Source organism: Rana temporaria, chromosome 1, assembly GCF_905171775.1.
Source record: "Rana temporaria chromosome 1, aRanTem1.1, whole genome shotgun sequence".
In the NCBI taxonomy this organism is placed as follows: Eukaryota; Metazoa; Chordata; class Amphibia; order Anura; family Ranidae; genus Rana; species Rana temporaria.
Window position 1 is genome coordinate 157,716,632 of NC_053489.1, and position 16,217 is coordinate 157,732,848.

At 43.5% G+C, this 16,217-nt stretch overlaps 1 protein-coding gene across 2 annotated transcripts in view; it reads left to right on the top strand.

The window, feature by feature from the left end:
* The window catches only part of MEGF10 (multiple EGF like domains 10), a 180,468-nt gene extending 179,006 nt beyond the window's left edge, over nucleotides 1-1,462 (top strand). The window contains exon 25 of one of the 2 annotated variants that reach the window (XM_040344756.1): nucleotides 1,010-1,095. Coding sequence is in view for 1 of the 2 variants with exons in the window: in XM_040344748.1 (XP_040200682.1) it covers nucleotides 1,010-1,170 (161 nt within the window). In the remaining variant the exon portion in view is untranslated. Of the gene's footprint in view, nucleotides 1-1,009 lie in introns of both variants that reach the window. The other variant, XM_040344748.1, reaches the window with a different exon arrangement.
* The last annotated feature ends 14,755 nt before the right edge of the window (nucleotides 1,463-16,217 follow it).

Here is a 16,217-nt window from a genome sequence, read left to right on the forward strand (position 1 = left end):
CTTGTACTCACCCCCAGGGCAGCCATCAGGAATTATGGGGCCCCTTACACAGCTTCAGGCATGGGCCCCCTGGAGCAGAGAACCGGGTAGGGGGTGCTGTCGCCTAAAATTGAGAAGCGGGGGGGGGGGGGGGCTGCTGCGAATTGAGAAGCGGGGGGGGCCCTTTATAAAAAAAATAAGAAATAAAGAAAAATATATATAAAAAAGGGGGGTAGCCATCCGGGGCCCTGGGGACCTCTGGGCCCTTTAATAAAAAATAAATAAATATATATATATACAAATTATTTTATTTTTTTATAAAAATAAATTACAAAAAAGGGGGGTTGCCATCCGGGACCTCTGGGCCCTTTAATAATAATAAAAAAAATAAAAATAAACCTCTTTATTTATTTTTTTAAGGGGGTTGCCATCCGGGCCCCTGGGGACCTCCGTCCCCTTACAGGTGTACTTCCTGTACCCCCCTGATGGCGGCCCTGCTCACCCCACAGCACTCTCCTGCTAGTCTTTCATTCTCAGTAGCTGTACACAATACTTGGCATACCTCCCCTGTGCGACCAGGTCCTTCACAATTCCACTCCCCCCAGGTTTCCAAGACAATTCAGTGCTTCCTGCGGAGAAGGAAAGAGTGGCGGGGGATCGCTGATAAGGTAAGTATAGGTAAGTATTGCAGCCATTTAAAATTTGTCCAGTTGAAGAAAAAAAACTGAGTCTGCTAGAACCAGTTCCCACCGAAGACAATTACACATTTTCACAGCTCTTACAGTAAAGAACCCTGCCTGCATGTGAAGGATGCAGTTGTTTGGAATGCCCTTGTGTCTTCTGTGGTGACCGTATAGTGAGCAATGTTTTACTGAGTTTTATATATGGTAATATGCTGTATGCGTTTGTCATAGAAAACCTACATTTACACTGGTAAAGCTTCTTCAAGTGCAGTGTTGTAAAAACATTACAAGTACATTAGCCGCATATTTTTAATAATGGCAGTACTGCATTTTTTGTCTTACAACAGAACCCACAGGCAACGCAGCGCAAGGAGGATTCAACAACAACTGTAAAGCCAGCCAAGATCTCTATGACCTTCCAAAGAACAGCCACATTCCATGCCACTATGACCTTCTCCCTGTCCGGGACAGCACGTTACCTACTAAGCAAGACACAAGCAGTGAATGACAGCAACAATCAGTCAAACAGCAGTGTACAGGTGGAATTGTATTTGAGCTGCTGATTCTTGGGACTGATGCCCTATGTGACTACGGTCATCTGCATGAAGTGGAAACATGGCCAAGCAATAGACAAAGACTTGATAATAAGGGGGCAGCATGGAGAACGTTCTTCCTTCAACTGAGATTCAAGGGCTGTGGATTGAACTCTTTTTCTCATTCTATGCTCTGTGACATTTGTCAGGATATTTCCAGTTAGTGAGAAATTGTACATACCACTAACAGATTTTTACAGATGGAAGCAACACGATGCGTCATTCCTTGTCCTCCCAATGCTCAGCCTATACTTCATTTTCAGAGATTTGCACTGACCCACTTGTGTCCTACAGCGGGTATACAAATCAGTGAGCTTTTCTAAGAGAGTGTGCTAAAAGTGTTAACTTTAAATCACAATGTAAACCACTACTTGTGTGAATGTGGATGTGTGTGCGTATGTGTGTATAAATACGCATCTGAAATGATTTATTCAATGATAAATAATGTAGCCATTGTAATCGTCATGAGGTTTTATTTTCCTTCTCTGTTTTAAAAGTGTATCGATGCATATTTTCAGTAAGGTGGGTTTCCGGGTACCCACTAACCATAAATCTTATATTTAAAAAAAAACCGACCATTTAGACCAGGGGTCTACAAACTTTTTAAACAAAGGGGCAGTTTACTGTCCTTCCGACTTTAGGGGGGCAAGACTAGGGCCATTGGGAGTAGAAAATGTCCTGGTGTCCAGTGGGAGCAAACAATGCCGTATCTTTGGTGTCGTTGAGAAGACTAGAGCCCTGTCCTTGGTGTCAATGGGAGGAATTGTGCCCCATCGTTGGTATCAATGGAAGGAATTGTGCCCCATCCTTGGTGTCAATGGATTGAATTGTGCCCCTTCATTGGTGTCAATGGAAGGAATTGTGCCCCATTGTTTTGGAAATAGAAGAAATTGTGCCCCATCCTTGGTGTCGATGGATGGAATTGTGCCCCTTCATTGGTGTCAATGGAAGGAATTGTGCCCCGTTGTTTTGGAAATAGAAGAAATTGTGCCCCATTTTTGCTGTCAATGGAAGGAATTACGCCCCACCGTTTGTGTCAATGGAAGGAATCGTGCCCTTTTGATGGTGTCAGTGGGAAGAATAGTTCCCCATCATATGTGTCAATGACAAGAATTATTATTCCCCACTGATGGCGTCAGTGGATGGAATAATGCCCCAAGGGCCAGATGAAGGCAAGCAAAGGGCCACATCCAGCCCCAGAACCACAGTTTGGAGACCACTGAGTTAGATGATAAAGATTTCCGGGTACACTGAAGGACTACCCATAAATCTCATTAAAAAAAAACTGACCATTTAGACCAGGGGTCTACAAACTTTTTAAACAAAGGGGCAGTTTACAGACTTTAGGGGGGGGCAAGACTAGGGCCATTTGGAGTAGAAATGTCCTGGTGTCCAGTGAGAGTAAACAATGCTGTATCTTTGGTGTCATTGAGAAGACTAGTGCCCCATCGTTGGTGTCGATGGATGGAATTGTGCCCCTTTATTGGTGTCAATGGAAGGAATTGTACCCCATTGTTTTGGAAATAGAAGAACATGCGCCCCATCGTTTGTGTCGATGGAAAGAATTGTGCCCTTTTGATGGTGTCAGTAGGAAGAATAGTGCCCCATCATTGGTGTCAATGACAGGAATGATGCCCCACTGTTGGCATCAGTGGATGGAACAATGCCCCAAGGGCCAGATAAAGGCCAACAAAGGGCCGCATCCATCCCCAGGGCCACAGTTTGGAGACCACTGATTTAGACGATAAAAAATAACCAATCCTTCCGTTATTTAGGCATGCTGACATGACAGTTAAAATAGACATCCTACTTCTGTATTTTGGGGGTTCCAGGGCATATCCCAGCAGAAAAGTCCGGCGGGAATCCCGACGGGAAAACCGAGAACCAGCTCAGTAAGTTTCCCTGTGTACACACGACCGGGATTCCCGGCGGTAGAAAGTCCGGTGGGAATCCCGACGAGAAAACCGAGAACCTGCTCGGTAAGTTTCTCCTTGTACACACGACCGGAATTCCCGGCGGTATAAAGTCTGCTGGGAATCCCGACGGGAAAACCGAGAAGCTGCTCGGTAAGTTTCCCACGTGTACACACGGCCGGGATTATGCTCCCTCGCAATGTTCCCCATAGGAAAACTGCCAGGTTTAACACCGCCAGAAATCCCAGCGGGAAAATAGAGAGCAGGTTCTCTATTTTCCCGCCGGGATTCCTGGCAGTTTTCCTGTTGGGAAGCATACACACGTTCGGTTTTCCTGGCCAAAAGCTGTCCCCGCAGTTTTCCTGGCAGGAAAACCGGTCGTGTGTACGGGGCTTTAGTCTTTTCTTTTTTTTGTAAAGCGCTGTGCAAACTCTTGGTGCTATAGATATCCTGTATTATAATAATAATAATAATAATAACACACAGAATGCAATAAAATATTTAACAGAGAGTAACCCTTCTCCACTCTATATAAAGCTAGGAAACCTCTACCTACATTTTAAAGTATATGGCAGCTCCAAATATTTGTTCCTTAATCTAATTCTGGAAGATAAGTATGAATCTGGAATACTATAAATGAACATAAGACTGCAATCCCAGAGACTAATACACAATCATTATAGGCCAATAAATAAAAACCAGAACAAGATTAATGGCATGAAAATGGCTGTGGCCCTTTATTGGTTTACCAAATATTCAGACAAATAATAATACCAAGAAATCTCTTATTTATTGAAATTAAAAATACTTCCAATATCATAACTATTTGTGCTCAGTTATTAGAACTTGAGTAGAATTTTACTGAAAATACCACAATGACCCCCCCCCCCCCCCCCCCCTTCGGCAGATAACCACATAAAGTACCAGCGGCGGGCGGGCAGGAGGGAACTCTTTTGAGATAGGTGGTTCAATGTGGAAAGGACCCGGATCCATCCACTCCTTATGTATCATCCCAGACTTTTCCAAGTTGTCTAGAATTAACCTCAGGCAAGTCCTTCCAAATTCTTAAAGGGGCAGCACAGCCAAAAATTCTTACGCACCAATATTACAATACAACTAAATCGAGGGGCAAAAAGATAGGGCAAGGGGGTGGCCGCAGTCCCACAAAGTTGGACCCAAAGTGTTGTGCCCCCTCTAACATTATGGAGAGCTCAGACTACAGTTTTCTATCAGATTATATTGTAATGTAACTGAAAACTTGCAAGATTATTTTAAATGAAAAAATATGACCCCACATTTATCACAAGTTGGTAATAAGTCTAAGGTTAAGTTCCCTCTGTGAATCTCACACTGCATTCACATGCGATTCAGTGCAGTGCGATTTGAGTCCATTCATTTTGAAAGGGCTGAAATCGAACCGCATTGCACCAAAGTAGTGGCTGCACTACTTTTGGAAACGCACTGCAACCTGATCACGTGGTACTATGCGATCCGGTGTAGGAAAACACACTGCATTTGCAATCTGCGTTTGGGGTGTTGTTAACATTTCATTGACACCCGCTGAAGATCGCAAGGGCAGTGCATTATGCAAGCAGTGTGGGAAATGCCCATGGATCTGGGGTTTCCCGTATCGTGTTCTAGTGTGAACCCGGGGCTAACTGTTTACTGAGTTATTGCAGAAAACCGCACATGGTACATCTGTGGTAAGGGAGGGATTATCCCGACATTCAGAACGCCAAAACTGCATAGGTTTGAATGATCTCTTGTGCTCTGATGCAAGGTGCATATCAGAAATTGCTTTTGCTTATTTTCTCATTATTTCCAGAGTGTCTGTGTCAGGATATTGCTGAATGATGTACATTAGCAGTGTTATTAATAATAGTTCATTAGAAAAGTGAGCATTCAAGCTGTAATATAGGGAATTAACAGTGCCATGTAGATGTATTTCAATGTTTGAAAGCTGAACAATTTTTGTGCATATTTGTTAAAGGCACCTTTTTTATTGTGTTTTTTTTTCTTTTACAGTTAGAGACTTTATGCTTTATGCTTAAGCAGGTCTTTTGCATAGCTCTTACATTGTTCTTATCCTTTTTAATTATGTTTTTAGAATAAGGCGCTGTACCTTCATTTTATTATTATGTGTTTGTTGTTTTAGTTGTTGCTGTTTGTAAGTAGACAATTGAGTGATTTAAAGGAAGTAGTTCAATAGTAAACCATTCCAACAAGTGATACTGGAGTCAGTCTGATACAAGTCAGACAGTTAATACAGACATTGCACCACACCGGTGGTGTGATACAAAGTTCTTTCATACTTTATTAGTGAAACATAACACAACGTGTCTGATTCTGCCCAGGGTGAGGATGCAAAACTACGATTTCCCCTTCACTGCTACGCATTATGTAGAATAGGAATACCGCTCTTCACCCTCTCTCTGAACCTTTGTTCTGATTGCCCATGGTTGGCATCGAATGTGCTCTGGTGTGGCTAATCGCTTGCCTTCTAACAGCTGGGGGGGGGGGGTGGTTGTGCATGCACGGTGGAGAGCAGCCTATTTGGAGCACAGTGCAACTGCAGTAGTTGTCGGAGCAGACATGAAGCATGCATATATTATGGAGAGCGCTGATTGTTGTGTGGCAGTCCCACCCACATGACAGCGCTGCGACCATGCCACTGTTTCACCACATAACTGTGAGCACTGCATTTTTACTAAGGCTGGGTTTACGTATATGCGAATTGGATGCTTTTTTAAGGGCTGTCAATTGAGCCGGTTCACACATGTCCGGGACGGCTGCTGTGCGGTTTGAAAATGAGTCCTGTGCATTTTTGGGTCTGGTTCAGGTGCAAATTCAGGGAAAAATGTGCCCCTGAATTGCGCCTGAACCGGTGAACAAAAACACACCTGACCCCAGACTGCATACCGCAGCCAGACGTGTGAACACAGCCTTAAGCCTCGTACACACGATCGGATTTCCATCGGACAAATCCGTGGATTTTTGTCCGAAGGGCGTTGGCCGTGAACTTGTTCTGCATACAGACAGCAGAACTTTTTCAGTCAACATACAAAAAACTATGTGTTTTTTTTTGTCTCTTTAGCGCCACCCTTTGGGCAACTTTTGCTAATGTTGTCTTATGGTCAGCTATGGTTCAGAGCATGAGTGTTTGTACTTTGGATTTTGGGCCGATGGACTTGTGTACACACGATCGGATAATCTGACGGAACACATTTGTTGTCGGACAATTTGAGAGCATTTGCTATCTAACATTTGTTGTCGGAAATTGCGACCACAATTGTCCAATGGAGCATACAGATGGTCGGATTATCCAACAAAACCCTTCCATCACACAATTGTTGTCGGAATATCCGATAGTGTGTACGGGCCTTAAGGCTACATGTACACTAGCAGCTACTAGACTTGAGTTTTTGGCATTTTTTTGCCGAAGCTCCTAAACTCAACTCCATGAAACCCTATGGGGTTGTTTTACTAAAGGCAGTTGCTCCAGAGCTTAGTAAATGAAAACAGCATTTTTGCTTGCACATGATTGGATGATGGAAGTCATCAGAGCTTCTGCTCATTTACTAAGCTCTGGAGCAACTGCAGCCTATTTGTCTTTAGTAAATCAACCCCAGTGTGTCTATGTACACATAGGCTTTTAGCAGAGTTAAGGAGCTGCTGCGCTTAGGCGAGGTTCAACCTCCCTCTCCTGAATGTGGAAGAATTGCGCTCAGAATAGAAACGTTTTGACCACCAGCCAAGTGTAATTGAAGCTTTATCAGAATGCAGAGAGCTGGTTGAATATAACTTGAAGGAGGAAGTGCTTGTTGCAGAGAATAGAAGATGGTGGATGGTAGGAACTGGGAACTTCTTTTAAAAACAGCTTCTGAGTGGTAGCCTACCTTTTAGGGGCTGCAGGTAAGAAAGCCAAGGTATTGGATGCTGGGAGTAGTAGTAAGAGGCCCAGAAAGGAGGAGCAGGTATGAAGAGTGCCTCAAAGGAACTGAGAGGAGAGCCGGTTAGATTGTGGTGAATGAAGTGGTGTGCTAGTGGGATGACATCATCATGTTAAAATATGCAAACCAAAAACAAAAAAAGTCCACAAGTGTAGATATTGGAAATTCCTGATGTCACAAAACAGTGTTCCCAGAACATCAGGTTCTTGGTGGGACAGTGAATTTTGGATGTAATGTGGCTTAATGCAATACATACATGCCTGGATGAAAAACCAAAGCCCAAGGCATATAAGACTCCTGTGATACATTTTAAGGCTTATTTTCTATTGTGACTAGGAAGGTGCTTTTCTTCCCCTAGCCCCAAATGCATACAAATATTTGCTGTATTTATTTAAGGGTTATGCTCACATCACAATAAACACATCAAGAATTCATTTTCCACCCATTTAGAAGTTTTTACCTCATAGGTAACATGTGGGAATAACACTTTGGTGATGTGAATGAGCCCTGATCAGTTTTCAGATTTCACTCTTTATAAAGTTTTTCAACTGCTTGCAAACCATGGAAGCAACCATGAGCAGTGGGCAGTAACGGCAATCATGGTAGTACAAGCCGACAGTTTTCAAACACAAATTTAAGAGAAGCCACTACATGAATTCTGATTAGCCAACAAAATGGCCGCTGCCATGAGACGTCGACTCTGTTCATCTGTGTGTTTTCTGTTCCTCTTCATGCTTCTGTTGTAAAATAAAGTTGTATTTTGTATATGAAATAAAGTTAAAAAGTAATAAAATTCCCTTTGGGAATTTCATGATAATGTAGCAGACAAACTTATTTCTTTACAGTTTTATTTTGTATTTTTCAGCCCATTGCGCAGTGTTATGGCTTATAGAGCGCCCGTTAGTCCAGTGCTACACACTATGGCACTGTGTTGTAACACAGCAATAAGACTGTACCGTATGCCTGTGCTACACTTCAAGCCTTAATAAATACCAATCTGTGTTTATGCAGCCTTCTGCTTCCAACATAATAATACGGTGAAGCCATACCTGTGATTTTATTGTATAGTTCATGTGGAATGATGTTATTGTACAAGGGTGTTTTTCTGTGTTAGCCTTGTGTAGCCCACTGCGTGTATATACAGCAATTAATATGTTACAAGATGGAGGACACTACTTGTGCTTCAGCCGGTTTGAGGAAGTGTGATACTATTGTTTTGATGCTCTTGTTCAGCAAAAAAAACTTTTTTCAACTCTTTATTAAGATATTTTTGTATTTCTTTACCACAATAAAATATATATTGTTAAACTAAATCTGTGAAATTGTCCATGTAGCATTCTTGCTGTGATTGATTACATTTAATTTCATGCAGTCCCATTCTCCTACAGCAGGGGTCTCCAAACTTTCTAAACAAAGGGCCAGTTTACGGCCCTTCAGACTTTAGGGGGGCCAGACTAGGGCCATTGGGAGTAAAAAATGTCCAGGTGTCCAGTGGGAGTAAATAATACCATTTCTTTGGTGGCAGTGGGAGGACTAGTGCCCCATCGTTGGTGTTAATGGAAATAATTGATTGTGTCAGTTGGAGGAATAGTGCCCAATTGGTGTCAGCAACAAGAATTATGCCCCATTTAAATTGGATGGAATAATGCCCCAAGGGCCGCATTAAGGCAAGCAAAGGGCCAAATCCGGCCCAGGGCCGGAGTTTGGAGAACCCTGTCCTACAGAAAAAGGTGTCATCTTTTTTAACCTCTTCAGCTCTGGAAAGTTTTACCCCCTTCATGACCAGGGCATCATTTTGCACTGAGCTACTTTAACTGGCAATTGCACACTGTATGAAAATGTAATTTTCATTTTTTTTCTCACACAAATAGAGCCTTCTTTTGATGGCATTTCATCACCACAGTTTTTTTTTTTTTGTGATATAAACAAAAAAAATGTATTACCGTATGTTTTCTGTTATGAAACATATTCAACGAAGTCTAATTTCTTAATATATTTATGCCAAAATGTATTGTGTTACATTACATTAGTTTGTGTGAAAGTTAAAGCATCTACAAACTATGGTATATATACAAAAAGGTGAAAATATCAGATGTCAAAACAGTGACAATGTGTAACTGAAAAAACTCAAATGTGAGAAAATCTAAATCCCATCTATATGTAAATAGAAGAACACAACAAGCCCAAGAGATGACAATCCTTGAAAAAGACAAAGACCATCACAGCCACATATGTTCTCATATGGAATCAGATGTTAAGAAAGATGCATAGGATATCCAAGGAAATATGTCATCCAAAGTGAAAGTGGATTATTTACTCTTACCGAAACCGGTGGACCCGGATGTCAATGACAACAGGTCAGTAAGGCATAGGTATCCAGGTAGGCAGGTCCGCCACAACGATCCAAAGGGTCCGGGGGGAACTCCACAATCCACTCGATGGAATTTCCGTGGTGACAGCAGCAGCTGGAGGGCAGGTGACCGAATGGAATAGCCACAAAAAACTCACACCCAAGGAGGTATGTAAAGGAGAAAAGAAGCTTCCAATGGTGCAGGTCAAAAATGTAGGTTCTAATTGATAAAAACCGACATACATAGGATAAAATGGTGATCACGATTAAAAGCAATATGGGGAGCGGTGTACCAAGTCCGACGCGTTTTGTCCTACTAGGATTTCTACTGCGGCATCTACTAATGTATCAGTTCTGATGTACTGACAGCCTATCTAATTTCTTGAGGCACGTAGAATGCCAAGACAGTACAAATAACCCTTTTTGGAAACTAGACCATCTGAGGCATTTAGTAAGATCATGGCGAGTTTTTAGAAAGTTGTACATTTTTTGTCATAATTGTTTTGAAACTGAAGACATTTTTTTTCTCTTTTTTTTTTTTTTTACATACTGTCACAAGTGCAGTGTCATCATATGACTGCAGTGGTGATGATCAGGGACACTGGTAACAGTATGTTAAAAAAAAAATATATATATATTCAATTGTTTTAAACATTTAAAAAATATTTTTTTACATTTCTTTTTGTTTTGTTTTTTTACATACTTTTATCTTAGTAGTTCAGTGTCACCCTTTGATTGCTGTTACAATGATGATCATTGTAAAAGCAAAGTTTTGTACTGTCATGAATGGGTTACATTTCTCACTTGTCACCAAGATGCAGCACTCACTTGTCACCAAGATGCAGTGCTCACTTGTCACCAAGATGCAGCACTCACTTGTCACCAAGATGCAGCGCTCACTTGTCACCAAGATGCAGCACTCACTTGTCACCAAGATGCAGCACTCACTTGTCACCAGATGCAGCTTGTTACTTGCTTGTTACTTTACTCAATGAGTTCAGACGCCAAAGATTTCCACGTTTCAGATGCTAAATGCGGTACCGGCGTTTTGCCGCGTTTTCGTTTATAAACGTTTTTAAAGGTGACCTATTTTTTTACATTAGAATTCTCAAAAATTATGGCAAATGATGAAAAACTATTAAAAAAAAAAAAAAAAATGTAATTGCTTGCATTGCATTGTGGACAATTCACAACTTGTGGCAGGTGACGTGGCAAGTGGACAATCCACAACTTGTGGCAGGTGACGTGGCAAGTGGACAATCCACAACTTGTGGCAGGTGACGTGGCAAGTGGACAATCCACAACTTGTGGCAGGTGACGTGGCAAGTGGACAATCCACAACTTGCGGCAGGTGACGTGGCAAGTGGACAATCCACAACTTGCGGCAGGTGACGTGGCAAGTGGACAATCCACAGCTTGTGGCAGGTGACCTGGCAAGTGGACAATTCACAACTTGCAGCAGGTGACGTGGCAAGTGGACAATCCACAGCTTGTGGCAGGTGATGTGGCAAGTGGACAATCCACAACTTGCAGCAGGTGACCTGGCAAGTGGACAATCCACAGCTTGTGGCAGGTGACGTGGCAAGTGACACGCAAAATACAAGTATACTGCTGCTCTCTCAGCTGCTACTCACTCTGGTCTCACAAAATGGCTGAAATGGTTAATTATACTGTTTTTTGAGGGTAGGGAGGGTCCTTATGATGTTTCTTAACTAAACGCTTCTAGACGCAAATGCGGTAAAACGTCGCTAAACGCAGCAAAACGGGCGTTTCTAAACGCCGGTTTCAGCTTTTAAAAAAATTTGTTCAGCAGAGTTTGCACCAGCGTCCCGTGTACATGGGGCCTTAGACGGACTATCAGATTTAGATACACTAATAAATTGAAGCCAAACTCCAGTTAACACTTTATGGTTTGTCTCAGCACACTGCTGCTATATTCACAGGAGAGCTTGTTCTGTTGAAAAACAACAGACTTTCTGGCTTGATTACCAGGTAAAAATAAAGGTAGGAAAACCTGAAATAGAAAATGAATGTAGCCATCGCATCTAAGAATTGGTAAGCTGCACTATAATAAATGCTTGTTTTGGGTTTATTACTATTTTAAATTAATATGTCTAAAAGCATTACTTATACTATTCAGAAACAGTTGCTACAGAAATAATTTATATTAAAGCTTCCTGCATACCTTAGATCAGTGGTCTCCAAACTGCAGCCCTATGCTTGCTGTTAGGCCTCGTACACACGATCGGTTAAACCGATGAGAACGGTCTGATGGACCATTTTCATTGGTCCAAATCGATCGTGTGTGGGCGCCATTGGTTATTTATGGTCGTTACCCTCTGACCGAGAGAGATGTGGATCACATAAACACGCGACAAGACTTACAACATAAATAGACCTGAAGTGTGCCTTGGTGGTCTGGTCAGTATGCCAAGAAAAGGGGGCAAAAGAATCAGATAGGGAAATAGTTTATATTGATTTCTTGTATTTATTGAGCCAGCTTGGTAAAGGCTTGTGCCATTCCTTCATGAGGATTTGGGATGTATGTGGCAAAACAAGGAGACTTCCATCAGCCTGGTATTTTGATTACGTAGTCTGGTACTCCCTGTTGGGAGGCAACTGAGGCTGCTCCAATTCGGAAAGAATGTCCAGAGAACTGACTGGGGTTTGAAGCCCAAGTTACTTAGGAGGATTCTGACATGCTTGACACACTGGCTGCCACTCGTGCTGGTTTAGAAAGGGTAGCAACGAGCTACCATCAGATTGGCTGGGTAGATGGAGCAGTAGTGGGTCGAGCACCGTCACTGGGCGTCAGGCGTTGTCAGTCTGAAACAGGTTGATGTCAACCCCAGGGGCCTGTTTGTTGCGTTTGCAGACTGTGAGAGTGTAGTGGTTCGAAAGCGAGTCAGGTGGCGTCGAAGCAGTGTGTGACTGCCGGAGCCGCTGACTAAATTCACTAGGTTGTAGGGAACCGTAGAAGGCCTGGTAGATGGCTGTTGGGTGACTAGACTGGGCAAAGCCCTAAACAGGGAACGAGTAAGGATTTCAGACATGTCCCTAAAGAGGGGACTCTTGAAAGGTAGGCGCTTGCCACTGACTACAGGTTGGTGCTTCTGTATGCCCTGTAGGAGGGACTTGACTGCATGGGCTCGAGAATACTGACGGTTTACTGGGGGTCTGCAGGGACAGGAAATGCTGGATGCCATCTAGATATGGCGTGATAGTATTGAGAAATGGTCAGCTGCATGTGGCAATACGATATGAAGGCTAGGATGTGTCCAACGTTGCCTATTGCTGCTCCGGGGCAAGGGGCCAAAAATTTGCGATTAGTGTTCCAAGCAGTGCGATAGGCCTTCAGTGTGTTGCGTGCCAAGGAGTGGTTAATAAGTTGGATTGCGTTGGCGAGATGCGACTTCAGTCCATCGTCAGCAATGTCCATGGTGGGACAGGGATAGTTGTTGGGTCGGCTCCAGGCCCTTGCTGGAAAAAACATCCATTCCAAGGTTGGAATAGGAAAGCGCATCAGCTGCTTTTTGCATTTGCCTGAAAAAGGTCTACATAAGATATTAACTGGTGACGGAGTGACAGCTGCGCGAGCCTGCGCAGGAAGTGATGGGGAGTGACTTAGATCTATCTTAATTGATGATGTCGGCTGTGGCCTGATTGTCTGTGGTGAAGAACAGTGTCTGTCCTGTTCAAGTGTGGTCCCAAACCTGGGCAGCTGCCACGATGGGGTGCAGCACGAGGCGTGATGAAGACTGGGTGAAGCAAAAATTTAAGAGAATTTCTGGGGGCCAAGTTTTGGAGAACCAGTGGCGGCCTAAAAATGGCTGCAAAAGCCTTTGGTGGCTCGGCTGACACTGCCGGGATGAAGATTGAAATGATGTTCTATCAGGTGGGGAAGTTGTCCCACATAGCTAAGTCTGCTACTGATGCTTGGTCTAGTTTGAGAACTTGGACTGGATCTTGCATTGGTGTGAGAAAATCAAGACAATACACAGGTGCTCAACAAGACGATATACATGCACTCGCAGGCCAATGTGCACTCGCAGGCCAACGTGCACTCGCTGGTGCTGGATGAAAACCTGAACTAACCGCAGGGAAAAAACTGAGAAAAGATGAGTGGCCCGCGTGCCACTGAAGATGAATGGCCAACTGGGTGCCACTGTGTGTTTGTGTGGCTGATTGTTTGTCACTGAGGTGTGTTTGCAAGTTTAGTTTGTATTCGGGTTTGCACGTAGGTGCGTGCCGCTAAGTGTTTTATACTACTGCAGACAATATTGTGCGGTTGCAAGGGTGTCAGTGAGTGTCAGGTTGCTGAGACGATATTGTGTGGTGGCAGGGGCCTTGAGTATGAAGGTTTGATGGTATTGGTGGTTGCAAGGGTCTGTCTGGTTTGCTGAGATGATATTGCGTGGTTGCAAAGGTCTCGATGATTATGAGGTTTGTTTTGAGATGGCATGGTGTGGTTGCACAGGTCTCAACAAGTGAGGGGTTGCTGAGACGATGTTGCGTTTTGCAATGGTCTCAAATGAGTGTCAGGTTGCGAAGATGACTTTGTATGGCTGCAAAGGTCTGAACGGGTGTCAGGTTGCTGAGATGAGATTGTGTGGTTGCAAAGGTCTAGACGGGTGTGAGGTAGCTGAGATGATATTACATTTAGCAAGGGTCTCAAATGAGTGTCAAGTTGCTGAGACAATATTCCCCTTTATTTAAATTTTTTTTATGAAAACGACTGAATGAAACGCTGGTAAACATGAGTTACCGCATCTGGCAGTGTTTACAAGCTGTTACAGGCATTGGCGTTTCGAATGCCTCTGAACATCCGTCTGAACCCATTTTTTTTTTTTTTTTTACCAACAGCAGTGTACATGAGGCCAACGATGATTTGTCTGGCTGCAAGGGTCTCAATGAATGCCAGGTTGCTGGGGCGAGACTGTATGGTCACAAAGGTCTTTGACGAGTGGGAGGTTGCTCAAGACAGTATTGCGTGGTTGCAAGGGTCTCGATGAGTGTGGCGCTGCTGAGACGGTATTGTGTTTGCAAGGGCCTCAACAATGGTGTGAGGCTGCTGAGACGTTATTGCGTGGTTGCAAGAGTCTTGATGAGTGTGGGGCTGCTGAGACGGTATTGTGTTTGCAAGGGTCTGAACTATGGTGTGAGGCTGCTGAGACGGTATTCCGTGGTTGCAAGGGCCTTGATGAGTGTGGGGCTGCTGAGACGGTATTGCATTTGCAAGGGTTTGAACTATGGTGTAAGGCTGCTGAGACGGTATTGCGTGGTTGCAAGGGTCTTGATGAGTGTGGGGCTGCTGAGACGGTATTGCGTTTGCAAGGATCTCAACAATGGTGTGAGGCTGCTGAGACGATTTTGCATGGTTGCAATGGTCTCAACAGGTGTCAGGTTGCTGGGCCGAGATTGTGTGGTGACAATTTATTATTTTCTGCTTTTTTTTTTTTTTTTTTTTTTTTTTTTTTTTTTTTTGCGTTTTGTAAGGGTCATGTGTTGCAAGGGTCTTAACAAGGGTGTCAGGCTGCTGAGACAATTTTGTGTGCTTGCAAGAGTCTCCATAAGTGTGGGGCTGCTGACACGGTATTGCGTTTGCAAGGGTCTCAACAAAGGTGTCAGGCTGCGAAGACGGATTTTGCGTGCTTGCAAGAGTCTCCATGAGTGTGGGGCTGCTGAGACGGTATTGCGTTTGCAAGGGTGTCAGGCTGCTGAGACAATTTTCTGTGCTTGCAAGAGTCTCCATGATTGTGGGGCTGCTGAGACGGTATTGCGTTTGCAAGGGTCTCAACAAGGGTGTCAGGCTGCGAAGACGAATTTTGCGTCGTTGCAACGGTCTCAACAGGTGTCAAGTTGCGGGGCTGAGATTGTGTGGTGGCATTTTTTTTTTTCTGCACTTTTATATTTCTTTTTGCTTTTTTTTTTTTTTTGCGTTTTTTATTTTATTTTTTTATTTTTATTTTTTTTATTTTTTTGCGTTTTGTAAGGGTCATGTGTTGCAAGGGTCTTAACAAGGGTGTCAGGCTGCTGAGACGATTTAGTGTGGTTGCAAGAGTCTCGATGAGTGTGGGGCTGCTAAGACGGTATTGCGTTTGCAAGGGTCTTAACAAGGGTGTCAGGCTGTGGAGACGAATTTTGCATCGTTACAACGGTCTCAACAGGTGTCTGGTTGCTGGGCTGAGATTATGTGGTGGCAATAGTTTTTTTCCTTTTTGCGTTTTTTTTTTTTTTTTTGCATTTTGTAAGGGTCATGTGTTGCAAGGGTCTCAGCAAGGGTATCAGACTGCTGAGATGATTTGCATGGTTGCAAGGTCTCAATCAATAAGAATTGGGTTACTGAGAAAGGATAGAAGCACCTGGTTTGTTTGTACCTTAAGCAAGCAGTATAAGGTAGAAGGACAACGCCTGTTTGAATCGTAGGTTCCATAGGGGCCACTAATGAACGATATGGGAGACAACGAATGGTAGCAAATTGATAGAACATAAAGAATGTAATAACAAATCTTACTTGCGACAGTGGGCCATGCGGGTGAGTTTGCGGCGGACTATGGCTGGAGTGAAACATGTCGGGAACGTGAAGCGTGATGCCGTTCATGGGGCAAAACAACGAGGTTTGGTGTAGAAAATAGAACGCGAGAAGTGCGTATCAATGCTTTGTAAGCTCCACTGCGGGAACCAAACATATGGTACAGGTGACACCATGAGTGGCCACAAATTTGACATGACAAACAAGCTAACAAATC